This window comes from Folsomia candida, unplaced genomic scaffold, assembly GCF_002217175.1.
Source record: "Folsomia candida strain VU population unplaced genomic scaffold, ASM221717v1 Fcan01_Sc028, whole genome shotgun sequence".
NCBI classification, from domain to species: domain Eukaryota; kingdom Metazoa; phylum Arthropoda; class Collembola; order Entomobryomorpha; family Isotomidae; genus Folsomia; species Folsomia candida.
Genome location: NW_019091220.1, coordinates 1,479,100 through 1,503,977, shown reverse-complemented (window position 1 = coordinate 1,503,977; position 24,878 = coordinate 1,479,100). Strand labels below are relative to the sequence as shown.

Sequence of the window (24,878 nt, the reverse complement as noted above, 5' to 3'; positions counted from 1 at the left end):
CACTTCAGTCAGTCAGTCAGTCAAGTCAGCCAGTTAAATTTTTTATATAATTTAGTCTGTGAAAATATTTAGCCCAACGTTTCCTAAAGTTCTTGAATAAATGTGAACATGAGTTGAATCGGTGTTGGGAGTGACATTAGTTGGAAGAATGGAGCTTATAACGAATTGGGCCCCAGCGGAAGAAGGGCTCCTCCAAATATTGAACCTTCTGAAGGAATCGCAAAGTCCGGATACGTCCACTCAGCGGGTCGTTCATCAGGTGAGAGTTGTTGACAGGTCGCAATAAGGTGATTTCGATGACTAAATTGGTATTTTGTGCGTGTAGAAATTGGAGGAATTATCAAAATATCCAGATTTCAACAATTATTTAATTTACGTCCTGACTAAGCTAACACCGGATGGGAGAGCGAAACATTGGCCGAATAATCAAGAATTCAAAATTAGTAAGTAATTTGAAGATTAAATTAATTATTTTTTAGTTGGCTAATTGTTTTGATTTTTCGTTTTTCTTTAGGTGACGCTACCCGCTCATTATCCGGTTTAATATTGAAAAATAATTTAAAATCCCACTACGATTCTTTGCCCGTTGAAACGATAAATTTTATAAAATCCGAATGTCTTCACGCCCTCTCCGACCCTTCGAACCTGATCCGTGCCACGGTTGGGATACTCATCACTACGATCCAAGCTAAGGGGAAAATTGAAAATTGGCCTGAACTGATCCCATCCCTTTGCCATCTTCTAGATTCAAATGACTATCACGCTGTTGAGGGAGCATTCGGAGCGTTGCAAAAAATTTGTGAAGATAGTGCCGACGTTTTAGAAGCTGATGAAACAAATCGTCCCCTCAATGTCTTGATTCCTAAATTTCTACAATTTTTTCAACATTCTAGTGCAAGAATTAGATCACATGCTATCGCCTGTGTTAACCAATTCATCGTCTGTAAAAGTCAAGCGTTACAAGATAATATCGAATTGTTTGTCCAGGTTTGTTTGCAATTATGTAAAGTTAAACTTTTAATTAGCAACCTTATTCGAATTACGCTTTTTGTAGTCCCTGTTCCACTTGGCCGGAGATGAAGATACGGAAGTGAAAAAGAATATTTGTCGCGCCCTCGTGATGCTGTTGGATGTTCGACTAGACCGATTGTTTCCCCACATGGTTTCAATTATCGAGTATATGTTGGTCCGGACGCAGGATCCGGATGAGTCTGTTGCTTTAGAAGCGTGTGAATTCTGGTTGACTTTGGCAGAGACGACTATTTGTCATGAAGTACTGGCCCCGTATTTACCAAGATTGATTCCGGTATGTTTACTAATAAATTGATTGACCAGAGGTGTATTTTGTATATTACATGTTATTAAAATGCATTATGTGTAGATACTGGTGAAGGGGATGCGCTACTCAGAAATCGACATAATTCTGCTAAAGGGTGACGTAGAAGAGGACAATGAGATGGTGCCGGATCGAGAGGAAGATATTCGGCCTAGATTTCACAGAAGTAAAAGCAAGCGCGGAGATCCATCTGAACAGCATCAACAACATCATCAACAGCAACATCTCGGAGGAGGAGGTGGTGGCGATGGGCTGGGAGATGATGAAGACGAGGATGAAGATGAAGAAGATGATTCTGGATTATCAGATTGGAATTTAAGTGAGTTTGTAAGCTAATATTTTTTTATCCAGAGTTTAATATTTATTTTTGTTTGCATTAGGAAAATGCAGTGCTGCTGCTTTGGACGTATTAGCACATGTTTTCCGTGATGAGCTATTACCCACATTGCTCCCAATTTTAAAAGAGACCCTTTTCCATTCGGAGTGGGAAGTTAAAGAGAGTGCGATTCTTGCCCTGGGAGCTATTGCGGAAGGTTAATACAACTTAATTGTTATTATTTTACAATTCTCAATGGCCAAACTAATTTTAATTCTAATAAATAATAACAGGTTGCATGAGTGGGATGCTCCAGCACCTTCCCGAACTGATTCCATATTTGATCACGTCATTAAATGAGAAAAAGTCTCTCGTGCGCTCCATCACGTGTTGGACCCTATCGCGTTACTCCCACTGGGTAGTTTCCACCGCCACAGGGAATTCCCACGAACTTTATCTAAAACCATTAATGACTGAACTCTTGAAACGAATCTTGGATACGAACAAGCGCGTCCAGGAAGCTGCTTGCTCAGCATTTGCCACTTTAGAAGAAGAGGCTTGCACAGAATTGGTTCCTTACTTGGGATACATTTTGGAAACTTTGGTCTTTGCTTTTGGAAAGTATCAACATAAAAATCTATTAATTCTTTATGATGCCATTGGAACACTGGCCGACAGTGTAGGACATCATCTGAATAGCACGGAATTCATACAATTATTAATGCCACCACTTATTAACAAATGGAATCTGCTGAAAGATGAAGATAAAGATTTATTTCCTTTACTTGAGGTACGGAGAGTTTTTAATTAAATTGTAGATTTTTATTTTAAACTTGTGCTTAAGTATGGTGTTTAAAATTGTTGATTAAATTGTTTACAGTGTTTGAGTTCGATAGCGACAGCATTACAAGCAGGATTTTTACCTTATTCCGAACCCGTATATCGTCGCTGTGTGTCCCTGGTTGAGCAAACTCTAAATCAGCACATTGCAAACGTACAGAACCCAGAACAGTTTGAAGCGCCGGATAAAGATTTTATGATTGTTGCGTTGGATCTCTTATCCGGACTGGCAGAAGGATTGAACGGCTTTATCGAAAAATTAATCGCCAATTCTAATATCTTACAGTTACTTTATCAGTGCATGCAGGTTAATTATTATCCGTTTATATTTGTTTCCTTACAAATCACTCATTTTTTAATTTCACTGATTTTTTCGTATTTGTTGTGTGTATTTTTCGTACAGGATCCGATGCCGGAGGTTAGACAGTCCTCATTCGCATTACTTGGTGATTTAACTAAAGCTTGCTTTCAACACGTTTCACCTTTCGTTTGTGAGTTTCGAGATTTTTTTATTTTTATTATTAAACAAGAAATAGTTGGAAAAAGTTTTATGATTTCATTTTTATTATTATAATTAACTAATTATTTAGCCGACTTCCTCCCACTACTCGGTCAGAATCTAAACCCAGAACTGATCTCCGTTTGTAATAATGCCACATGGGCAATTGGGGAAATTAGTGTCAAATTAGGGGCCGATATGAGAGGATATATCCCTATGATACTAAATCAACTCATCGTCATCATTAATTATCCTACCACACCCAAAACACTCATGGAAAATACGGGTATCAATATATTTTTTGCTACTTTTTTATACGATTTTTAAAATTGTTAATCGATGACCTTTTTTGTAGCAATCACGATAGGACGATTGGGTTACGTCTGTCCTGCCGAAGTTGCTCCAAGTCTGCCACAATTTGTGAGAAAGTGGTAAGATGATGATGATGATAATAATAAAAGATGTTGCCATTTTAATTAAATAACAAATTTGCAGGTGCTCGAGTCTACGAAACATCCGTGACAATGAGGAGAAGGATTCAGCATTTCGCGGAATGTGTTTAATGATCCAAGCGAATCCTTCTGGAATTCTTAATGATTTCATTTTCTTTTGTGATGCTGTGGCCAGTTGGACTAATCCTAAACCCGATCTTAAAGACATGTTCTCTAAGGTAAGATTACCATAAAAATAAAATGATTAAAAGATATTTAAACAAAAAAATGCAAAAATATAGATCCTCCACGGTTATAAACAGCAACTATCTTCTGAGAACAATGTAGGATGTTGGAAACAAATAACGGAAAATTTTCCTCCCCAATTGGCTGAACGATTAACGATCGTTTATGGAATTTAATTAGTAATTAAACAAAATTAGTATGAAAAAATTTTAATTTAAAAAATGCTTTTTTGTTATTTTTTATTGTTGTACCTTTTAAATTATGTCGAAAAATTCTGAGAAATTTAATTACAACATAATGCTAATTAAATGCGTTTCTAAAAAAAAAATATGAGGATACACGACGCGACGCGATTGATTTCCATATGGAACTCATATCATGTAAAGGCAGAGTTGGGTAGAGAGTTGTGGGGAAAGTTAAGACTTTCACCAGCCCAACCCTAAACTTTCTCTGCTTTCTCTCTCGTACGCATGGCCACACTAAAAGAGCCACACACCCAAAAAACACACCCTGAAAAAGCTGTCTCCTGCTGGACTTTCTTTGCCAGTCTCTCTCCAGACTCTCTAAATCCACACCGAAAAAATCCCATCCACCCACACAGACGGAGAGAGAGAGAGTGGTGGCTTATCAATAATGCAACAATCAAGTTCATCACAAAAATTGAACTTTTCTGCGTTTAAATCATCATTTACATCAAATGTGGTCGCATTAAAGAGACGATTTTCCAGTGGGGATCTCGAAAATGAGGGTATTCAGCATTTGCAGTGAAATTTGCTGATTAAATTTTTAAATGTGTTTTTTTCTGTTTGCAGGGTACGAAGAGCAAGCGAAAGAAGTAATATCGTCCGTTCAACCGGATGCAGTGCCAGCACCACTCCCACCAGTGCCACCACCCTCATCAAAAACTATTTCTGCACCCACCTCGCCCTCCAGATCATCAAGTGTCAACATATTTCAAAAATTACAAAGCAGCGTGAGTGGAGTGGCGAGCAATATTTCTTCAAATATTCAGCAGGTATACTTGAGCTAGAGATTACGATTTTTAGTTGTCGTACTACGTAATTCTAAGCAAATGTAAATTTTCAGTTCACAGGCACTGGATTATCTGGCGGAGTGAAAATACCTTACAAAGATCCTACCACATTGATCCTCCTCGTCATCGATGACCACAACACGGACTGGTCAAAGTATTTCAAATCGAAACGCATCCAAAATTTAGAGATTCAAGTCGAACAGTGCGAATTCTCCGAAATTTCTGTCGTGGCATATGAATCCATCGTCGTCGCATCTTACATTCAGTATCAAACCGGGGTCGGCCGTCAACTCAGACAATTCATACCTGATTTCTTGCTTATTAGGCAAAATCTTAGAGATGCTGGAAGGGACTTTAAGGTAATGTGGATAAAATAATTTTTAATGAGAAGGACTGAAAATTATTATAATTTCCTTCCGTATGCAGAACGCCCTGTTGGCCTTTATGTACGCTGGTCTGTACTCTGTGAATTCTTTGGGGGCGATTTACAATTTCCAAGATAAGCCATGGGTGTTTGCCCACATGCTCGCAATTCAGAGGAAATTGGGCAAGGACAACTTTCCAATCATCGAACAAAATTTCTACCCCAATTTCAACCTCATGGGTGGCTTCGTACCACGACTCCCATGCGTACTCAAAATTGGACATGCTCATGGAGGATTGGGCAAAATCAGAGTTCCAACCACTAATGATTATGCGGTAATTTTCTAGTTTGGAAATATTTTGCGAGAACATTTTCGTCTTACTTGACGTGAATTTTAGGATGCATCGTCCGTTGTCGCTGTTACGGGGACTTATTGCACTTCGGAGCCTTATGTAGAGGCAAGATGCGATGTTCACATTCAAAAAATTGGGAACCAGTACAAGGCGTTTATGTGAGATTTTCAATCTTGAATGAGCTTATGGATTTATCTCTGCGGGAGGTATAACTAATTGTAAATGAACGATTATTGTAGGCGGAAAGGCATTGTTGGACATTGGAAATCATCTGGAGGATCAACAATGTTAGAACAGATTCCCGTCACGGAGAAATATCGGTATGGAATTTGTCCAAGCAATCTCGTTTTTAAATTCCGTCCTATCTAAATTTTTATCCTTGCAGAATGTGGGTTGACAATGTGGCCACGTTATTTGGAGGCCTGGACGTGTGTGCTTTGGAAGTACTGGTCGGCAAGGATGGCAAGGAGTGGATCATTGAAGTCAACGATTCAGCACTCTCACTCATGGTAGGATTTTTATTAATATTTTTAATTGAGAAATATTTTTAAACAACATTTGTGTTTACAGGGTGAGACACAGGAGGAGGATCGTCGTCATATCGCAGAATTAGTCCTTTCGAGGATGACATTTGTTCAAGAAAAGGAAAAGGAACGGGTCAAATATCGTAGACAAAGTGTGGACGGAGAAGACGGACCCAGTGGAGAGAGGAATCTTAGAAGAGAATCAATGGGTGCGCTTAAAAATCGAATTTTTTTTACAAAACCATTAAATAAAATGCAAATCTGATGATTAGGATCGACGAGTTCGAGTACCACGTCGGCGTTACCGAACGCAGCGGCGTCATCAATTCAATCTGCGGCCTCATCTGCCGTATCCGCCGCGGCGCAAGGGGTCAGCAGCGTGAGCAATAAATTATTCTCCAGACAAAATTCTCAACAGGCCGGCGCGGCGGGGACGGAAACCACGCCTGCTGCTTCGAATACTACAGCCACACCCACTGCCAACGCCACCAACACCGACTCTGAATTAGATACTGGAATTTCTAATTTAAAGAAAACCTTTGCTGGTAAATATGTTTTTACAATTTTTGTCTTTAAAGAAAAGTAACCACTTTAAACTCCACACAGGTATCTTTGGGGACATGTAAGGCGAAACAATAATAAAAAAATAGTAGAATTTAAACCCTATCACCATGGAAACAGGAAAAAAAGTAGTAAAAAAATAATTAGCAACAAAAAAACACAACGAAACATTTATGACAATATTTCTGTTTTTATTTTATTAATTAATTTTTAAGGTGAAAGTTAATTGGCACATTTTTTCTTAGCTTCTGAGAGGATTTTAAGTTATTAGTAATAAAAAGTTATTTGCTAAACCTTGAGTTAGGTCTTGAGATTTGTTCCTGGTTTCTATGGTTACCTCCAGGAGTTGCATAGTGGTCGCTCATGTCACTTTTAAGAAAAAAAGAATTATATTAAATTTTTGATATTAACTTAAATAAATGAATTTAAATGATTGTTCTTTTACCTGTACGCTTTATTGCTCGCGATCGGTTGGTTGATTGAGTATCTGGAATTGTAATGACTATCGCTTCCGAAATACCCACTCCGATTGTACGGATCGTAATCTTCGATGATTGATGGGTCCTTTTCAACCAGCTCCGTCCGCGTGCATGTGCAGGTTAAAGCAGTGCAAAGGAAAAGGTTAACTAGCAACATTAAGAGAAACAGTACACCCAGGGCGATTGCAAGCCACAAAATCCAAGGGGGACAAAAACGACCCGTGCAAGTTGAGTCCGAATCCGTGGTGTATAAAGTGAGTGGGGCTAATTTTTCACCAGGCTCAAGGACGGTTACAGTTGTTGAGGCCAAAGCGTCAGTTTCATTCGAGTTTATTAATGGGGCTGGGGACAGAGGGGTTGAGAAATGATAGGCTGGAAGGTCTGAGCAGAGTGGGTTAGGACAAGTGGATTCAGAACAGAATAAAACGTGACATTGGAAAGTTAATGCTCGAGAATCTTGAAATCTAAACATGGAATAAATATTTGCTTCTGCAGAATGATCAGCAAATGTCCATCGGGATATTATTTTCGATTCGGGGCAGCTAGAAGAGGGGATTTTGTTAGTTTAATTCATTATTAAATTATTTTTATGTAAATTTACCCATTGCCATCGATGAGCGGAACTTGAACGGTTGCAGATCCTGGAGAGAAAGCGAAGCAATTACGAACTCTAAAATTTTTGAACTCTTTTGATGTCTTGATTTTGAGCTTGTATCCGTGCGTTTTCACGACTTCGAGTGCTTCCCTATTTTCAGAGTCATAAAGTGCAAGGTGCGTTGGTTTCGGGGTGGAAGGTGGACGAGAGTCAAATTTGGAACAGGACACGAGATAATTCTTGTCATCTGCGAGTTCCAACACACGATTTTGACGGACGGAAAGTTGAGCAGTTTTCTCAGAGGTTTTCTAAATTATTTGTTAAATACAAAGTTGAAAGTTTAGTTTAGGTTGAAATGTTTTTAAATCTTACATGATTGATGGAAACGCCACAGTAATCTTGATCATTAATTGACGCGAGCATATTTAACGAGAGCGTGGTTTGGGTGAGGCCTGTCCCTTCGGTGTAACAATGCGAGTTGTTTCTTTGGTTAGAAGAGACCAGGACGCCTGTTCATCGATTTAAATGATTTTTGATTGGATTTTCTTTCTTCATTACAAATTTTAATAAGAATTAGTACAATTTACCATAAAATGGGAATCCGGTGGTGAGTGTGACCACCATCCGATTAGAAACAAGTTGACATGTGGCCGTGAGGGTGGGAGCGAATTGCTGTTGCGAAATTGCATCGTCTTCGTTGATTTCTTGCGTGGAGCAAGTGGTCACAAGGGCGACCTTTACAGAGAAAATTGTGAATTTAAACAAGTGTATATTACGGGGAATGATTGATAATTTTCAAACTTACCAAAATTATGATTTTTATAACTCCCATTGTTAAATTATTACATGACCAGAGAGATAAAATGAAAGTGAATCTCTCTCTAATAGGGAAGTCTTTGAGAGACGATGATGATGATGAGATGGTGGGTGTTAAATAAGAGAGTGGTCGAGTGGGTAGGATTGCAAGGTGAATTGCGTAATGTAATATATTAATATAAGAAAAGGTAGTAATGGTGGTGGTTCTTGCCTTCAGGGCGTTGTTGTTTAAAGCTTTGTCTTTGACTCACCTTTATTTGACGAACGACGCGACGATGAGAGGAGATGAGATTGAAGGACGGCTTTAAAGACTATTTTTGGCAGTGTGGACTTAAAGGAGGAAGTTGTTACAGTGTGATGTGATTTGTATCACTGACCCACACCCCCATTTTTATTCACTTTTTTTAAACATAAAATTTACTTTTCGGAATGTAATTGAATTTTAAGTGTATCATTCGATTTAAGTTTAGAAATCAGACTTGATCTTAACGTTTTTAAAAGTGGTAGCACACAACTTTCTGGCGTGGACAATTCCACGCTGGCTATTATAGCGTCCGTTTTGGAGATTATTTGTCTGCCCCCCAAAAAAATTAATGTTAAAAATAAACAAAATAAAATAAAAACCTAGAAATAAAAAATCTCACCTCGCCTCATCTTCATCTTGACCAATTTTCCACCCTGATTTTAACAAATTGATTTGTGTCCTTTGTTCTTGGCATAGTTTGACAAGTTGTTCAAATTCATCACCTCCCACCAAACTCTCCATTACTCCATCAAACTAACAAATATTTAAATCATTCAATTTTTATTTCACTCTCAAATTCTCAATTATATTTTAATTAAACGCAGAGTTGTTAATATAAATTAAAGCACCATTTACTACGACATTTTTAAAATTAGTTGATAATAAAAAAAGATATGATGTTATCTGATTATGCGGTGTGATTATTAGTTTAATTATTTTTTTACTTAATTATTTATAGGCGATGGAATTTATTAGAGATGACTTTTTTAAAAGAGTGACTTTAGGAAACCCGCTGGGCCCTATGAATACACACACACAAAAGGTTATTTTTTGTTTGTTAATTGACAAAATTATTGTAATTACTTTTACCTGATCACTCGCCGCTGCTTTCTGTCGCTCAGCTCGGAGGGTCCTGGGAAATAAATTTTAGAAATAAATTAGTGGGAACAAAAAAAAGTATGTAGACAATTTAGAAACCCTTACTCTTGCAATCTAGCGATTTCTTTATCTTTTCCACCCATTTCTTCTTGACTCATTTTCATAAGTTGTAAAAGTCTTTCCATTTCTCCTTGCGTCCTTTTTGCCTCTTGTTTGACTTTTTCCAACTCTTCGCTGCCTCCTTGAACCTGCTCCCTCTTCATGTTTGAAACTTCGTCCAACTTGCTCTGCAACCGTTTAATCTCGACGTCACGCTCTTTAATGAGCTTGACAATCTCTTCGCACTCTGTCTCCTTCTCTAAATACATTTGAGACACAGAGTCCAACTTGTGGGAGAGGTCGGTTATCGTCTTTTGTAGTTGGGCAATTTTCTCCAGGTCGGCAGGGAGTGAGGTAGTAGGTGCGGCGGGTGGTGGTGGTTGATTCTGTTGGAATTGTAATTGTTGTTGTAATGCTTGTTGGGTTTGATTTTGTAATTGTTCAGCTTCCAAGAGTTGGGCCCGAGTGGCGTCAAGTTCTGCGGTGGTTTGGGACAATTGGGATTGCAAAGTGGTCAAGTGGGCCTGCAAATTATTCGTAATATCAATTAGTAGAGTAATATTTTTCTTAGGTGAAGGAAAAGTAACCAAAAGGAGATCATGTTAAAAGATCACCATGGTTACGGCGAAGCCTAAGTATGCATTCAGCTGCAACTTTGAAAAGGTCGCACTGAGATGTAGCCCAAACCGTTCGTTGCATGGAAAACATGTTGAAACAAAAAAACCAGAGAATTCTGTTTTACAGATACGTTTTTTTTATTTTTTCCGAAATTTTAATTCCTTAAGGTAGAAAGTCCGATGCCTAAAGTTTCAAATCCATTTCTTGGCATCAAGGAAGTGTTTCCGACCGGGGGCTTGCCATTTTTATTATTCTCCTGGATAATACGCAAATTTTAAGCCTTTGTTGGACTTAATCGGATGAAAACTCACGGAATTAGAGCTTTTTGAAATATTTCCATTAAGCAACCTATTTACGTATGTATATTTACGTGTTAGGTTACTGGTTGCTAACGTGTGCGAAAAATGTAAGGTGTGTTTAGCATATTTGGCTGAAACAATTAGCAGCGATCAAATTGCATGAAATACAAATATTAACGCATGCATACCCTGGGAGACTAATTTAGTAGGGCCGCATACACACCCACTGCGGGACTAATTTGGTATACCAAGCGTCCACTGGGGGATTAAATAAGTATACCAAACGTCCACACCCACTGGGGTATTACTTTAGTATACCACGCATCCACCCACAGGAGAATTATCAACTTTTAAGATTTGATAATTGCATATTATTTTATGCATTTAAGTTCACAAATCACTAAAAATAATTAAATAAATAAATTTTAAAAAACAAACTTAGGTGAAGGACGCGCTTAAAATAGTAAAACAAGAAGCATTACAAAATGTCATAATATCGTTTAATATTTATTAACCTTTACTTCACCGTGGGCCCAACTAATACAGGAGAAAAGCTATACTTTCAGGCATTTGGAACAATTATTCGAAATACGTAGTATTTGTATATTAAGCTTGCAAGATGTGATTGGTTATCTTTCAATAAATCGCGACACCTGTTATAGAGGAAATTTGTTCATGTTCTGGCATATTTTAGTAACTCTCCCTGTAACGGTGCACTTATTTGTTAATCAAGTCGTTAGTTTAGTTACATTTATTGTTAATTATTATGAAAAAGTTGGGCCCACTGTGAAGTAAAAGCTAATAAATATTAAACGATATTATGACATTTTGTAATGCTTCTTGTTTTAATATTTTAAGCGCGTCCTTCACCTAAGTTTGTTTTTTAAAATTTATTTATTAGCAAATGTCGAAAAAAATGAATGTAAGTACCTCCACTTTTTTAACTTCGACTTCGCATTCTCCTCTCCACTTATTACTTTCTTGTTCGAATCTTGCTTTCCATTTATCTTTTTCTTCTTGATATTTTGCATCCTTTTCTCTAATTTTTCCTTCAAACCAATCTCCAACTTTTTTCTTTTCAATTTCACAGGACTTTTTCAACCTTCCCATTTCTGCTTCTAATTCAGTACATTTTTGCCTCAAGATATTAATTTCTTTATCTTTCTCATCATTGGCGACTCTGTTATTCAATTCTTTTTGGAATTGGACGAGCAATTCTTGAGATTTTTCGAGTTGAGTAACCAATTCATCTCTTTCGGAGGTTAATTGCATCATTTCATGTTCCATTTTAGACATTTGTTTCTCATACTTGTCTTGCCCTGATTTATAACGATCTAATCGTTCTTGCAATTTTTTCTCCTCTTTTTGTTTGTAGCTAATTTCTTGTAATTTCTCTTCAAACAAAGTTTTATGACGTGAAAGTTCATTCATTTTCTCTTCCAAATTTTGGCGTAGTTTTGTATTTTCTAATTTTAATTTGTCCAATGCTTCTGGTGGATAAGATTTTAAATGAGATTCATACTGAGATTTTAATTTGAGCATCGATGTATTTTGACTCTCTAAACTCTGTTTATAACTGTCTATCTCGGATGATAAAGTGGTCGTGGATTTTGCAATATCAGATTTCAAATTGGATAATTCTGTCGATTTCGTCTCTAAGTCTGCAGTTAGTTTATCAATTTGTGATGATTTCTTTGCTAAATCTTCCGTCAAAGTGGTCAGATCAGTTGTTTTTGAGACAAGTTCGGATTGCAGTGCAGTGATTTTATCAGACGTATCTGTTTTTTGAAGGAGGAGAAGAGATTCTTTCTCTTTAATGTCGTATTTTTGTTGGAGTTTTGAGATTTCTAACTTCTGAGTGGTTAATTGTTCTTCAAGAAGAAGGACTTGGGATCGGTATTTGTCTATCAAGAGTTGTTGGTCAGTAGAGGATATTGTAGATGAAGACGGTGTGGCTGTTGGGGCAGTAATAGTAGTTGTAGTAGGTGTGGCAGTGGGTGGTCGCTGTTCTAAGTCTTCGATACGTGATTTACATCTGGCAAGTTCAGTTTGAAGGCGAGAATTAGTTTGCGATGCAGATTCTAAATCATAACGGAGTCGGGATAGCTCTTCTACAATAACAATATTATAGATTTTAATAGTTTTATTTTTCAAATTTGTCTGCATTTTTAAATAATAATAAAAACTCACCACTGGATTTTTCACTTGACGCATGTGCTCTTCCATAAACCGTATGCAATCTGTCCAATTCTACTTGTAATTTTGAAATTTCTTCCACTTTCGCCTCCCTCTCCTTTCGCAATTCGAGATTTAATTTCTCCAATTTTCTGAAATTTATGCATAAATAACTGTTAAATAAAATTCACAAAAAAATAATTCTACAATTCTTTTGCAACTAACTCTCTGTTCAAATCTGCATCAATTCTGACTCGGTCATATTCCTCTCTCGCTTTCTCTTCACTGTCCTTCACTCTGTGATACGAGGCTTGATTCCGATCGAGTAAATCTTGTAATTTTGAATGTTCAATTGTATACTTGGCCACGAGATTGTTGGCTTTTTCCAACTCAATGTTTTGGGCATCCAATTTATTATTTAGTCGGAACACGTCAGAGGTGGAACGCTCCAATTTTTCGGTCGCCAAATCCAATTCTAGTTTAATTCCATCCTTATCTTCAAGAAGTTTTGATGTATTTACTGAATTTTTCTCGTATTTGTCGCGTGCCAGTGTTAACTCCTATAAGTTGAGTCAATTAAAAAAAATATAAATTAACTACAATTTTAAAACCAAATAATATGAAATTTTATCGTTACCGTCTCCAGTGCATCTTTATCGGATTGGAATTTGGAAATTGTAGTGATTTGCTTTTCTAGTCGTTCTTTCAAAATATCAAGTTCCGTTTGGTATGATTCTTTGTCTCGTTGTGATTTCGAATGTTGTGTCGAGATGAGATCCAAGCGTTCCTTTAAACGTTCATTTTCCGTGGCGAGAGTTTCTTTTTCTTTTTGAATGCGAGTGAGAAGGAGGTGAGATTTCTCTTGCTTCTCTATTGAACGTTCCAACTCGAGCTGTAGTGTGTCTTTTTCCTTTTGCAGACGAGTCGTATGCGAAGAAAGTTTCTCAAGATGGTTTTGATGATGGTCGGAATCATATAACAATTTATCTCGCTCCGTTTGGAGCTGAAATGAATTATTTTTTCATAAAATATATTTTAAGTGTATGCTTTGCAATTTTGAAAATATAGTATTTTACGTACTCTTCTATTTTCTTGAACTAATTTATCGACTTTTTCCTGAACTCTATCCAATTCTCCTTGACATTTATCGAATCCGACTTGATGTTTTTCCACTTGTAATTGATACTTGCCCAAACTGGTCTGACTCCTTTCTAGATCCTCCTTTAGCTTATCATGATCCAGTGTCAACTTATCTTTTTCAGTCAACAGTCTACTCACAGATGTCTGACTCCGTTCAAGTTCATCCTTCAAATTGTCATTCTCACTCTGAGCAGATTCTAACTTTGCTTTTAATCGATAAATCTCGCCCTGACTTTTCTCAATTTTCTCTTGTACAGTTTTAAGATCCGTGTTGGCTCTCTCGTAATCGGATTGGTTCATCCTGAGTTCGGCCTGAGAACGGCGAAGGTCAGACACTAATTTGTCATACCGTTCCTGAAGCCTGTCCAATTCGGCGGATGTGTTGAGAGTGTTGCGACCAAATGTTGTCTGACTACGCTCTAAATCCCCACGTAACCTTTCGTTTTCCGTCTAAATTATTTAACAACGAGAAAAATGTTAACCTTAATTAGATCGCGGAAATTGGATTTATTATAACTTACCTACCTTCAATCGATCGTTTTCTACTTCTGTTTTAGACACGCGTTGGCGATGTGATTCCCATTCCGTGGATGTTTTTCCCACTTCAGATTGTGTCTTTTCTAGTTCAGCTTTACATTTACCCAGCTCGGATTGGGAGGCGTCCAACCGAGTTTCCATTCGTTCCTATAGTGGGAGGTGTTTTATTTTTATTTTAAAGTTGTGGGTAGTTGGTTGGGTATTATTGGAAAGAGTTAATTTACCTTTTCTGCTACAGCACGTTCTAATCGAACACCTAGTTTTTCTATTTCAGCCTCCATGGAATGAACCTTCATTTTATATTCTTGTACTTGGTGTTCATGCAACTCTCGTTCTTCATTCTGTGTGTAATTTAGAAATATTTTTTAAAGGTTTGAAAAATTGTGAAAATTATAAGTTAGACAAGTTTTACTTGGTACTGATTAAAAATTATACCCATACCTTTTCACCCTCTGCCCGATCCCTCTGTTCTCTTAATTGCCCAATTTGTTTATCTTTGTCCATAATAGCATCTTCTAAATTACTTAATGGTAAACTGATTGGATCATTCATCAATCCCATCCCGCCACTCCCACCTGCCCCCACTTGATACTGTGCCAATCTGGCTCTTGCCATGTCAATCTGATTATCCTTTTCTTTTAGCAAATCTTCCAAGTTTTCAATTTTCCTCTGGAGAACGTTAATCTTTCGATCTTTGATTTCCATCTGGTCACGAATCTCACCAAATTCGGAAGCGATTCTATTCCTCTCTTGGGACGCTTGAAGTGCAATGTTGGTCTTTTTCTCAATTATTCGATTCTTCTCTTCAATCCTTTGTCGTAGCTCTTCAACCTGATCAAAATATGCATTTTTTAACTTTATGCAGAATAATTAGTAAACAATATGACCACAATTCACCGTCACACTCACATTAAAATGTTGTTTACTCACATCGGCTTGAAGCATGTTATAGTGTTCCTCTTTGGCGCAAAGTGATTCTTTCAAGACGGCAATGTGGCGTTGGTAATCTTGTTGCTGTTCGTCACACGTTTTCAATTTGGCAGCGAGGGAAAGTAATTCCTGGTCACGTTTCTGAATCTCAAGACGAAGTTCATCTATTTGTTTTTGGGCGAGAAGTTGCATCTGCTGGAGCATGGCCCGTTCTTCCTCCTGTACATGGGAGTTAGATTATCGATTATTAGGTTATCGATTTTAATTCGTTACTTTTTACAACTTTGACAATTTTCCCAATAGAACTGAATGAAATATTGACATAAAATTACCTTTCCAACCCCCTTTGATTGTAACATCTCTAATAATTTCTTGATGGACTCGTCCCTCGCTTGTAATGTCTGTTTGTGTGATTCCAATCGCAGTTCGTATTCCTTTATTGTTTCACGTAGAATCCGAATCTCACGGACCAGGTGTTCATTTTCACTAAAGAAAATTTGAAAATTTCAGCAACTGAAAAATTGTAATTTCTGAATTGTTTAAAAAATTTAATTTGCTTACCTGATAATAGATTCAAGCTGTCGTTGCATTTCATGTGACGCACCACCACGAATTTGTCTAATACGGAGCTCTTCTTCTAATTGGCGGACCAGCAAGGATTGTTTCTGCGGAAATTTGGGTTGAAAAATTGATTATGTATTACTATTTAGAATAATTTACTAATTCGCACCTGATTTTCTTGATTAAGAATTTTCAATTGATCAGTTAAAAGTGAATATCTGGCAGATTCTTCTTTTCTCAAAGCACGCTCCTTTTTCAGTTCCGGACTCCAAAATGTTTTAATCGAGTGCATGGAACTGCCCAATTTTTGATTTGTGAGTTCCAACTCTTTTTTGAGGGTGCCGAGTTCACGTTGAAACTCCTGGTTTGAGATTTGCAGCTCATCCAAGTACTGATTGGGGTCAGTCATCATTCCTCCCGTTGTGGCGGACGAGCGGAGGGAGGACTGCAAGTGGGAGGACGTGGGCTGACTAGAGTGACGTGACCTATTCAAGATAGATACTGGTTGGGAGGACGTGGAGTGGGCTTGCTGGGAATAGTATGGGTCCAGACGGTCCAAATCATCCGGATAGTAATTGGGATTTCCTGAGGGGTCAAGTCCTACAAGTTTATTACAAAAGTTATAAATCTTGGCGATAACCCATTAACATTTATTGCTTTCTGAATTGTTACTAATATACTAAAAAACGTACCATGCTGCTGCCTGTGCTGCTGCGAGACCATTCCTTGTCTATCCAGTGACCTGTCGCGAATGGGCATAAATTGAGAATCCCCTTGGTCATAGCGATTGAGCCGTGTTGTAGACCTTGACCTGTGTTGTGCCGCTGCGACCTGCTGTTGTTGTTGTGCCCTTACTGAAGACTGGCCGTAAGGGTCAACATCATAATCGTCCATTTGACCTCCATAGTAGGAATCATACGCAGCAGCAGAGGTAGCCTGGTTAGGATTTGAAGAGTAGGGGTCGCGGCTGGCAGGAAATTTTAAAATTATACATCAATAAATTTGCATATAAAACAAAATGACTCTCTAAAAATGACTTTTGCATACCCATATTGCTGCCCTTGCCCTTGACCTAGAAACCTCGTCTCTGAATACGACCTGACACGTTGATTACCTAAATAAACATTACGAGTTGACCATTAAAATTTAACGACCACATTAATTAACAAGAAAGTAATACACAACTGACCATCTAAATATTGCTGTTGTTGTGCAGCCACAGCTTGTTGTTGTTGAACCGACCCGACCTGACCCTGGCCCTGTCCCTGATGTGAAAGAGGGTGTGCCGCGGCGGATCTGGGTCGTGGTTTGATAAGCTGTTGTTGCTGCTGTGAGGCGACGACGGCTTGCTGTTGGGAGGCGGAGAGGGGTTGCTGCTGCGAGTAGGCATTGTCGTAGCTATTGTCATAATATGTTGAAGACATTTACACCGTATAAATTAATTATTGTGAAAAATTGGAGACACAAACACACCAATAACAAACGCACCATACACCCAACCACTGACTGAATACGAGGATAAGTGTGTATGTGAAAGAGAGAGAGAAAGTAGGAGTGAAAGTAGATTGGTGGTGGTCGTGGAGGGGAAAGGAGAAAGTTTGCAAGGAATGGGAGCTGGCTGCGGTGGTGGAAAAAGCAGTGAAAGTTGTATAGATATATATTGAAAGGAATTTTTAGGTGGTTTTTGTCCAGTGGGGTGGTGGCACTCCCTAAATTTAGTCTGTATACAAGAAGACTGGGAAAGCAAGGGAAAAGTCGGTGGTGGTGGAAATCGGACATGTTCGGAACTCACGGGCAAGAGCTGAGCTGGGTTGCTTTCTCTTTCCATTGGATTCAAGGGGATTAGTGCGGTGCGGGTATTTAATAAAAGGAAAAACTCGGGAGGAAAGAAAGTTGTGCCTGGAATAATTTACTGAATGAATGAATGAAATTTCCAGTTTTTTTCTTGGACACAAAATGAAATATGTACAAAAATGCAATTTCATATAGAAAATTTCCTTTGTTCATTCCCAAGCCACACCCACCAAGTTTACATATTTTTAGACTACCCAATCTCATTCAATGCTTGAATATTGGAGTGAAATCTAGTACCAAAATCTGGCGGCGGAGTGATACACCGTCATCATCACCACCACCACTCCATCCGCTCACAGCTTATAATAAAAGCAGCAAACAACTCGTCCACCATTTTTCCCTTTCCTCGACGTCAACAAACTCTTTAATTTTTCTAAATAATATAAAAGTCAAAATTTCCAGTGTCATTAATTATCTGTAAATTCATCTAACCGAGAACTGATCACCCAAAAAAAGTCTCGTGTCCCTAGAAATCCTAAAAACTCTTGTAACTCTGGCCCTTGGTATGAAGCGCGACCGTCTCCCCACCAGCAGCAGTCCCCCAACGACCCAGTCGCAACAAAGCATGAGCAAACGGTCAAGAGTTGGGCGCTACTCGAACAACAACGATGCCGACTCGAACAGTGATGGCGACTCGCCGCTGGATAATACCACGAGCGGAAGCGTGAGGCGGCATCACCACTCGTCCAGCAGAAGTGGGAGGAGGGACTCGAGCCCAGTGTCGAGTTCTGGGAGGAGGTACAATAATGAAGAGTACGGCGCTGGTGGGTCTTCGAGAAGATATAAAGAGTGAGTTGGTTGGTTGAATTTGTTTAAATAAAGATAAGTAAGTGATGGTGTAATAATAATTTTAGTCACCGATCCAGTGGACCACTTCCCCCAGGCGTTCTCCCTCCACCCTCCACCCCATCGACGACCACGTACCCGTATAAAGTCCTCTGTATGTCGAAACTGCACCAGAAAGCGAGTGACGATTTTATCCGTGACACCCTCTACAGAGAATTTAAACGATATGGCGACATTTCTGTGAAAGTGGTTAATGAGCCGGACGAGCGGGTGGCGTACGTCTATTTTCGATCAGCGGAGGACGCGAGAGAAGTGAAACATTCGAAAACAGCAATTTATATTTATGACCGGGCCGTCAAGGTGGAAGCCGCCTACGAATCCGCACCTGGTGGGAGTGGAGGTGGAGGAGGAGGAGGAGGAATGGCACCATCGTATGGGAGTAAACCACACCATCAACAGCAACATCATCATCACGAGTATGACAAGTATGGTGGTGGTGGTGGTGGTAGTGGGAGTAGGAGGTATGTTGTTATTGGTTTTTATATCACGTTGGAGAAAATTATGAAAGAAAGTTAATTGTGATAAAGTGAAGAGTTTGTTTCTCGGGAAAAAAAGTGGGTGTGTGGTGGCGACCAAGTGCATTTCAGGTGGAGTTGGCAGGAAATTGTTAGGTCATGTAAAAATTCATCGACGCACGAAAAGGGTATCATGTTTCGTGGTCTATAGTGTGTGATGATCGTGTCCAAGTGAAATGCTCTAAAATTGGAATTAGTGGTGGTGTCGTGGTTCTTCTGTGAAATATTTGTGACTGTGATATGGTAAAAAGAAATCTACGAATATTGAGGTTGTGATTGTGTATCAAATTCTAGACAAAAAAAATTCTTCCAACTGGCTTTCTCTCCTTCACAAAAAAATTGTAGTTCACTCTGCTTCAAACTGCTCAGAAAAAAAATTAGGAAAATTTTAGTGTGATGATGCATTATCTGAGACCCATTATATTTACTCAGTTATTTTGTGAGTGACCAAAATATTTCAGAAATTCAGTGGTGGTAGTACTATTTTTTCACTTCTCTCTCGTGCATTTGTGTGTTTTTTTCGATAACCACCCGATCGTGCTCGCTCATTTTAGTTTAAGTGCCAAAATTGTTGATAAAAAACTCACCTCTCTCTCTCGTTCACTTTGGCTCCTTGTGGTAAAAATAATCCATTTTCAAAACAAAACACCCCACAATGAAAAATCCAAAGAAATCCAAAGAAATTTCCCAGATCCTAACTTTGAATAGCTTCCACAGGTCACCTCCGACCTATCATGATACCCGGCGAGATGATCGCGGAGGCGGCGGCGGTGGGGGTTATGATCGATATAATGATGGAAGAATGCCACCACAACAAATGCATCATTATAATAATGATCGCGGATATAATGGGCGAGGCGGCGGAGGTGGAGGCGGCGGTGGAGATTATCGACAACAACAACACCATCAGCCGTATGGGAGGTGATTATTTATTTATTTTGTGGCTTTTGTGTCGGAAAATTTGTCACGGAGACGAAAAAATTGCAGTCTCATCATAAAATAAGGTCTATAAAAAAATAATGGAATTTGCCGACAAATATTTCCAGATATCCACCAGGTCCACAATCTCACCACCATTCAGGTCCACCCCCACCGATGCATCACCACCATCAACCAATGTCACACAGTGGAGGTCCACCCCCACTTGGGCCACCACGCGGCCATCATCATCAACCACCTCCTCCGATGCATATGGATCATTCTTCTTCGTCTATGGGGCCACCACCTCATCTCGGTGGTGGGCCAGGTGGAGGGCCTGGAGGTCCATCTCGATATGAAAATAAAAAGGATAAATTTCCAAATTATTTACAACATGTGAATCCTGAAGAAGATCCACTCGCGACGAGAACATTATTCGCTGGGAATTTAGAAGTTAACATTACGGATGAAGAATTGAGACGGATCTTTGGACGGTATGGAATCGTGGAAGATATCGATATTAAAAGGCCACCACCGGGAACGGGAAATGCGTATGCGTTCGTTAGATTCGTCAATTTAGACATGTCTTCAAGGTGAGTTTTGTGGAATTTTTATGTATTGGGGAATAGAAAATAATGTTAATTCTTTGAATGTTTTACAGGGCAAAGGCAGAATTGTCTGGCCAGTATATTGGGAAATTCCAATGTAAAATTGGATATGGTAAAATGAATCCGACAACAAAAATCTGGGTTGGTGGACTTGGCCCCTGGACAACGTTACCAATGTTGGAACGGGAATTTGATCGATTTGGATCCATTAAAAAGATTGATTGGGCAAATGGGGAAATTGTTGCGTATATAACGTACGAAACTATCGATGCTGCACAAGCTGCTGTCAAAGATATGCGCGGTTATCCATTGGGTGGACCGGATAAAAAATTAAGGACTGATTTTGCCGATGCTGGTGCACCTCTTGTTGGACAAGGACCAGGAGGGAGTAATTTTGGGGGTGGGTACGGAGATGGAGGAGGAAACGGGGATTTTGAATATGGAAATAAATTTGGAAATGGGAATGGTGGTGGTAGTGGGAGAAGAGGTGAGTTGGGAATGTTTTTTTTTCGGCTTGTGTTGTGCTATAATTTTTATGTGTTTATAGATGATGACAAAACAGCGTCCCCGCATTCATCAAATGAGTTAGCTTCACCAGGAGGAGTTTCTGATGATGGAGAGTCTGGATCATTATCGAGTGCTCGAACTATTGCTGAAATTGGCTCTCGAGCTCCATTAGCTTGGACGGGAGCACTGATTTTGAAAAATTCGTCATTTCCAACCCGATTCTTCCTCACTGATGGTGATCTCGATGGAATTGAATCACTCATGAAAGATGAAGATGGAAAATTCCAACTTAAAATTACACAAAGATTAAAATTAGATAAGGTGAGTTTTTATTAAATAATTAATTTTATATTCAATTTATTTACTATAAAATTTATTTCAGGCTAAATTGGATGACGTTCAGAAACGAATAACAACATCCCCATCTCATGGAATATTTTTATCCCTCCCATCCACCACCCCCACTACGAATTCCAACCTATCCTCCCCCAATAATAACGACAATAATGGCGAAGGTGTCGCAGCGCAATCCCGACCCTTGAGGAATCTCGTATCTTATTTAAAACAGAAAGAAGCCGCAGGCGTAATATCACTCGTTAATCCAAAGGATAAAACCATAACCGGAGTTTTGTACGTCTTCCCCCCATGCGCTTTCAGTTGGGGATTGTTAAAACGAGGGGTATCCGGCTTACAAGGAAGTGGCGAAGAGGGTGGAGGGGACTATTTAGTCGTCGTCGTTATCAAGGGGGCTACTGCTTAGCTATATTAACACGAACCGTGTATAAAACAATTATGACTAATGAACAAAGAACTAATGGACGATGACGATTTGGAAGAAGTGAATTTTTTCTAAGAAACAAACTTAACAATTATTAACTAAAAAATTAATTGTGTGTGACTCTTTTTTGTGTGTAATAAGGCGGGTAGTAAAGTGTACATTTTATTGATGATCTATATAAATAGTGGAATTATAAAACTAAATAACTTTGAAAACAAAATCATAAATAAAAAGGGTTCATTTTCATGGGAAATGTTTGTTGTTATTTACAAAATGCATTCCACATTGCCCCAGCGGATTTGGTTTGGATATATCGATCGGAAAGATCACGAGCTCCTGCTGCTGCTGCTTCTCTGTCACATCTGCGATCTCATTTCTGCTGCTGCTAATTTTTTTTTGCGTCGCCAAAAAAAATGTGACCATGTCCAGCGTCCAATTAGGAATCGATCTTATCGCCACATTCCTTCTCGCCGCTTGGCTGCTATTTCATTATGGAAATTGGTAATCTCAATCTTCTTACGTAGAAATAATCGTCTACATTACATATTTTTTTTGCGCAGGTATCGCCACCACATTTTTGTAACTTTGGCAGTTTTGGTGGCTTGGTATTTCTCATTCATTATCGTGTTGGTTTTACCAATCGATATTTCAACGGTAAAATTTACTAAATTAGAATAATTTGTTAGCAAACTAAAACCGTTTAATTTTGCAGACGACGTATTTAAAATGTTTAACTAACTTGAATGAAACTAATATCACGACTACCACAACGACAGTAACGTCAGTCCTCGCCAATACGACGAATGATTTGCTGTTATGTAATCCACCTCCTTCGTACGTCGGTTCTCACGTTCTTACAAATTTATGGAGGGTTGTTTACTGGACGAGTCAGTGTTTAACTTGGTAAATTTTACAATTGTGAATTATTTTTAATTAAGGATTAATGGTGATATCAAATTTCATAGGTTACTCCTCCCTCTGACTTTGTCGTATATAAATTCGGGTGAATTTAATGTGAAGAAGAAATTACAAGCTGCTCTGTTGGACAATGCCATTTACTACTCGCTCTATCTCTTCATTTGTGTCATTTTACTAATTTATTTGGCCACTCGACCTGGATTAGAATTGGATTTCCAAAAATTAAAAGCTATTGCTTCTTCTGCGAGTAATTCGTGGGGTTTGTTCCTTCTCGTTGGGATGTTGGGTTACGGGTGAGAAACAATTTATCTGTCAATTTATGCACAGTTTTCTTTATGTATAAAACATTTTGTAGATTGATATCGGTCCCTCTCACCATCTGGTCAAAATCCAAACTGACCTCAACCTTATCAGCTGCCTACTTTCGAACAGCAAAATTATCTCAAGAACGTAACTCTGCTGAAGAAACTTTGGATGACACATTGGAATCGTTTCAATTGATACAAAATACACCAAAATACCGTCATTTCATCAGTCAAATTGATTCTCTGATCCCTGTTGAGTTTAGAGAAAGGCTTCAACGACGCCGAAACCGAGTGGAACAACAATCCGTGGAATTTGTAGATGAAAAAATCCTTGTTAAATTACATAAACAAGTTAAAAAAGCCTTGCAAAATTATCATCGAGTAGAAATGCAATGGGAAGGACAGTTGGATTACGTAATTTATTTGGAAGATGTAGAAAAATCAGGTAGATCTGGAGGAAGGTCTTTTGTTCATAGTTTTAGTAGTGGTGGGAGTAACTTGTGGAGATGGTGGCCAACGGGGGGTGAGCAAAATTAGTATTATTTTTCAGTTACAAAACCTTAATACTCTTAAATTTGTTAATTTCCAGAGTACTACTACCGCTGTATTTTAACCCCGTATTTATTAAAAATCTTATCCATCCTGACCGGGATTTTATCAGGGATAATAATTTGGTCAGAAGCAACATTTTTCTCCCAACATCCAGTCCTTTCAGTATTCGCAGCCTTTCTCAACTCTGCTAATTATAATTACACATGGATCGAAATCGTATCCACTGTGACCACAGCGTATCTGGCTGTCTGCGCTTTTTATACAGTTTTCAAAATCCGAATCTTCAATTTCTATTACTTGGCCGGGAGACATCAAACGGACGAGTACAGCTTGGTCTTTAGCGGAATGTGAGTTATTAATTTTAATCCATTTTTATGACTAAAAATCCCTAAAAAAATGATGTTCTATAGGTTGCTCTCCCGTCTGACGCCACCGTTATGTTTGAATGTGATCTCTTTATTTCATTTGGATTCCCACATAATCAAATCACACTCACAGGAAACCTCATACACGAAAATCATGGGTCACATGGACGTGATTTCCCTAATTGCTGACGGATTTAACATTTATTTCCCAATGGGAATACTAATCGTTAGCTTATTAACCTACTTCAAAGTTGGAAAAAGACTACTCGCCATGGTCGGAGTGGAACAATTCTTTGAAGAAAATGTGGATGATGTGGGTGGAGATGATTCTACGGGAGATTTAGTCAGAGAGGGGAAAGAGTTGGTGGCAAGAGGTTGGGAAAATAAAATTATTATTAAAATTATCAGGAAATTGTAGAAATTTTATTTTAGAAAAGCGACGCCGCCTCCGTTCTCAAGAAAATCAACAATCTAATCGAAATTGGAGATACGATGAGAACTCGGAAGTTAGGAATCGAAGTGAGTTTTGTGCATATTTCTCTAGACTAATTTTTTAATTGAGATTAATTTCTATTTTGTATATACACAGATGCATTAAGTTCATCAATACAATCACAATCGGGCGGAGGAGGAGCCATCGGTAGTGGTAGCATTGGTAGCAGCAGTAATAACTGTACTAACCCACCCAGAGATTTGTTTGATGATGTTTAAGAAGAAATAAAACTTTTTAACTATAAAAAAGACTACGAGGACTACGGACTACAGACGAGAAGAGAGAATTGAACTGGTGTTAGTGCATTCATCACAACATTATAGTGCATGCCCTCAGGCCATTCC

The 24,878-nt window shown here is 38.6% G+C and overlaps 6 protein-coding genes across 11 annotated transcripts; 4 read left to right on the top strand and 2 right to left on the bottom strand.

Annotated features, from left to right (window-relative positions):
* Window positions 1-8: 8 nt before the first annotated feature.
* Window positions 9-3,891, top strand: LOC110859782 (transportin-1). The gene is made up of 13 exons (XM_022108772.2): window positions 9-259; window positions 326-443; window positions 515-987; window positions 1,055-1,306; window positions 1,382-1,655; window positions 1,717-1,869; window positions 1,946-2,442; window positions 2,533-2,799; window positions 2,896-2,983; window positions 3,083-3,277; window positions 3,347-3,422; window positions 3,487-3,661; window positions 3,725-3,891. Exons 1-13 carry the CDS (start codon window positions 149-151, stop codon window positions 3,842-3,844), a joined length of 2,799 nt encoding a protein of 932 aa, XP_021964464.1. The 5' UTR covers window positions 9-148; the 3' UTR covers window positions 3,845-3,891.
* An 89-nt stretch (window positions 3,892-3,980) lies between these two features.
* On the top strand, window positions 3,981-6,666 carry LOC110859870 (synapsin). The gene is made up of 10 exons (XM_022108889.2): window positions 3,981-4,416; window positions 4,481-4,683; window positions 4,755-5,060; window positions 5,128-5,400; window positions 5,464-5,576; window positions 5,658-5,738; window positions 5,804-5,927; window positions 5,989-6,151; window positions 6,215-6,487; window positions 6,549-6,666. Exons 1-10 carry the CDS (start codon window positions 4,302-4,304, stop codon window positions 6,566-6,568), a joined length of 1,671 nt encoding a protein of 556 aa, XP_021964581.1. The 5' UTR covers window positions 3,981-4,301; the 3' UTR covers window positions 6,569-6,666.
* Window positions 6,667-6,673: 7 nt separating this feature from the next.
* LOC110859871 lies at window positions 6,674-8,572 on the bottom strand. Its single transcript, XM_022108890.2, has 6 exons — window positions 8,383-8,572; window positions 8,165-8,312; window positions 7,950-8,086; window positions 7,584-7,885; window positions 6,949-7,524; window positions 6,674-6,872 (listed from the first exon to the last, which is right to left on the bottom strand). Exons 1-6 carry the CDS (start codon window positions 8,407-8,409, stop codon window positions 6,785-6,787), a joined length of 1,278 nt encoding a protein of 425 aa, XP_021964582.1. The 5' UTR covers window positions 8,410-8,572; the 3' UTR covers window positions 6,674-6,784.
* Window positions 8,573-8,753: 181 nt separating this feature from the next.
* LOC110860037 (ELKS/Rab6-interacting/CAST family member 1) lies at window positions 8,754-17,919 on the bottom strand. 5 transcript variants are annotated; one of them, XM_035859775.1, is made up of 20 exons: window positions 17,065-17,799; window positions 16,923-16,989; window positions 16,687-16,842; window positions 16,568-16,617; window positions 16,045-16,475; window positions 15,876-15,979; window positions 15,647-15,800; window positions 15,294-15,533; window positions 14,826-15,215; window positions 14,609-14,725; window positions 14,373-14,531; window positions 13,788-14,297; window positions 13,345-13,710; window positions 12,933-13,267; window positions 12,723-12,859; window positions 11,463-12,643; window positions 9,622-10,139; window positions 9,508-9,550; window positions 9,038-9,171; window positions 8,754-8,967 (listed from the first exon to the last, which is right to left on the bottom strand). In XM_035859775.1, the coding sequence occupies exons 1-20, from the start codon at window positions 17,297-17,299 to the stop codon at window positions 8,811-8,813; spliced, it is 5,484 nt and encodes a 1,827-aa protein (XP_035715668.1). In that variant the 5' UTR covers window positions 17,300-17,799; the 3' UTR covers window positions 8,754-8,810. The 5 variants fall into 5 exon arrangements, with proteins under 5 accessions (XP_035715668.1, XP_021964787.1, XP_021964788.1 ...); XM_022109095.2 differs by having other exon boundaries at window positions 16,568-16,842; XM_022109096.2 differs by having other exon boundaries at window positions 15,315-15,533; window positions 16,568-16,842; window positions 17,065-17,797.
* A 104-nt stretch (window positions 17,920-18,023) lies between these two features.
* LOC110860036 (RNA-binding protein spenito) lies at window positions 18,024-22,147 on the top strand. Of its 2 annotated transcripts, none has more exons than XM_022109094.2 (7): window positions 18,024-18,518; window positions 18,584-19,036; window positions 19,808-20,011; window positions 20,137-20,601; window positions 20,670-21,103; window positions 21,164-21,444; window positions 21,506-22,147. In XM_022109094.2, the coding sequence occupies exons 1-7, from the start codon at window positions 18,235-18,237 to the stop codon at window positions 21,881-21,883; spliced, it is 2,499 nt and encodes an 832-aa protein (XP_021964786.1). In that variant the 5' UTR covers window positions 18,024-18,234; the 3' UTR covers window positions 21,884-22,147. The 2 variants fall into 2 exon arrangements, with proteins under 2 accessions (XP_021964786.1, XP_021964785.1); XM_022109093.2 differs by having other exon boundaries at window positions 19,799-20,011.
* Window positions 22,148-22,224: 77 nt separating this feature from the next.
* LOC110860035 (G-protein coupled receptor-associated protein LMBRD2) lies at window positions 22,225-24,791 on the top strand. Its single transcript, XM_022109092.2, has 9 exons — window positions 22,225-22,402; window positions 22,462-22,555; window positions 22,614-22,804; window positions 22,867-23,112; window positions 23,175-23,647; window positions 23,714-24,023; window positions 24,087-24,415; window positions 24,474-24,560; window positions 24,631-24,791. The coding sequence occupies exons 1-9, from the start codon at window positions 22,323-22,325 to the stop codon at window positions 24,750-24,752; spliced, it is 1,932 nt and encodes a 643-aa protein (XP_021964784.1). The 5' UTR covers window positions 22,225-22,322; the 3' UTR covers window positions 24,753-24,791.
* The last annotated feature ends 87 nt before the right edge of the window (window positions 24,792-24,878 follow it).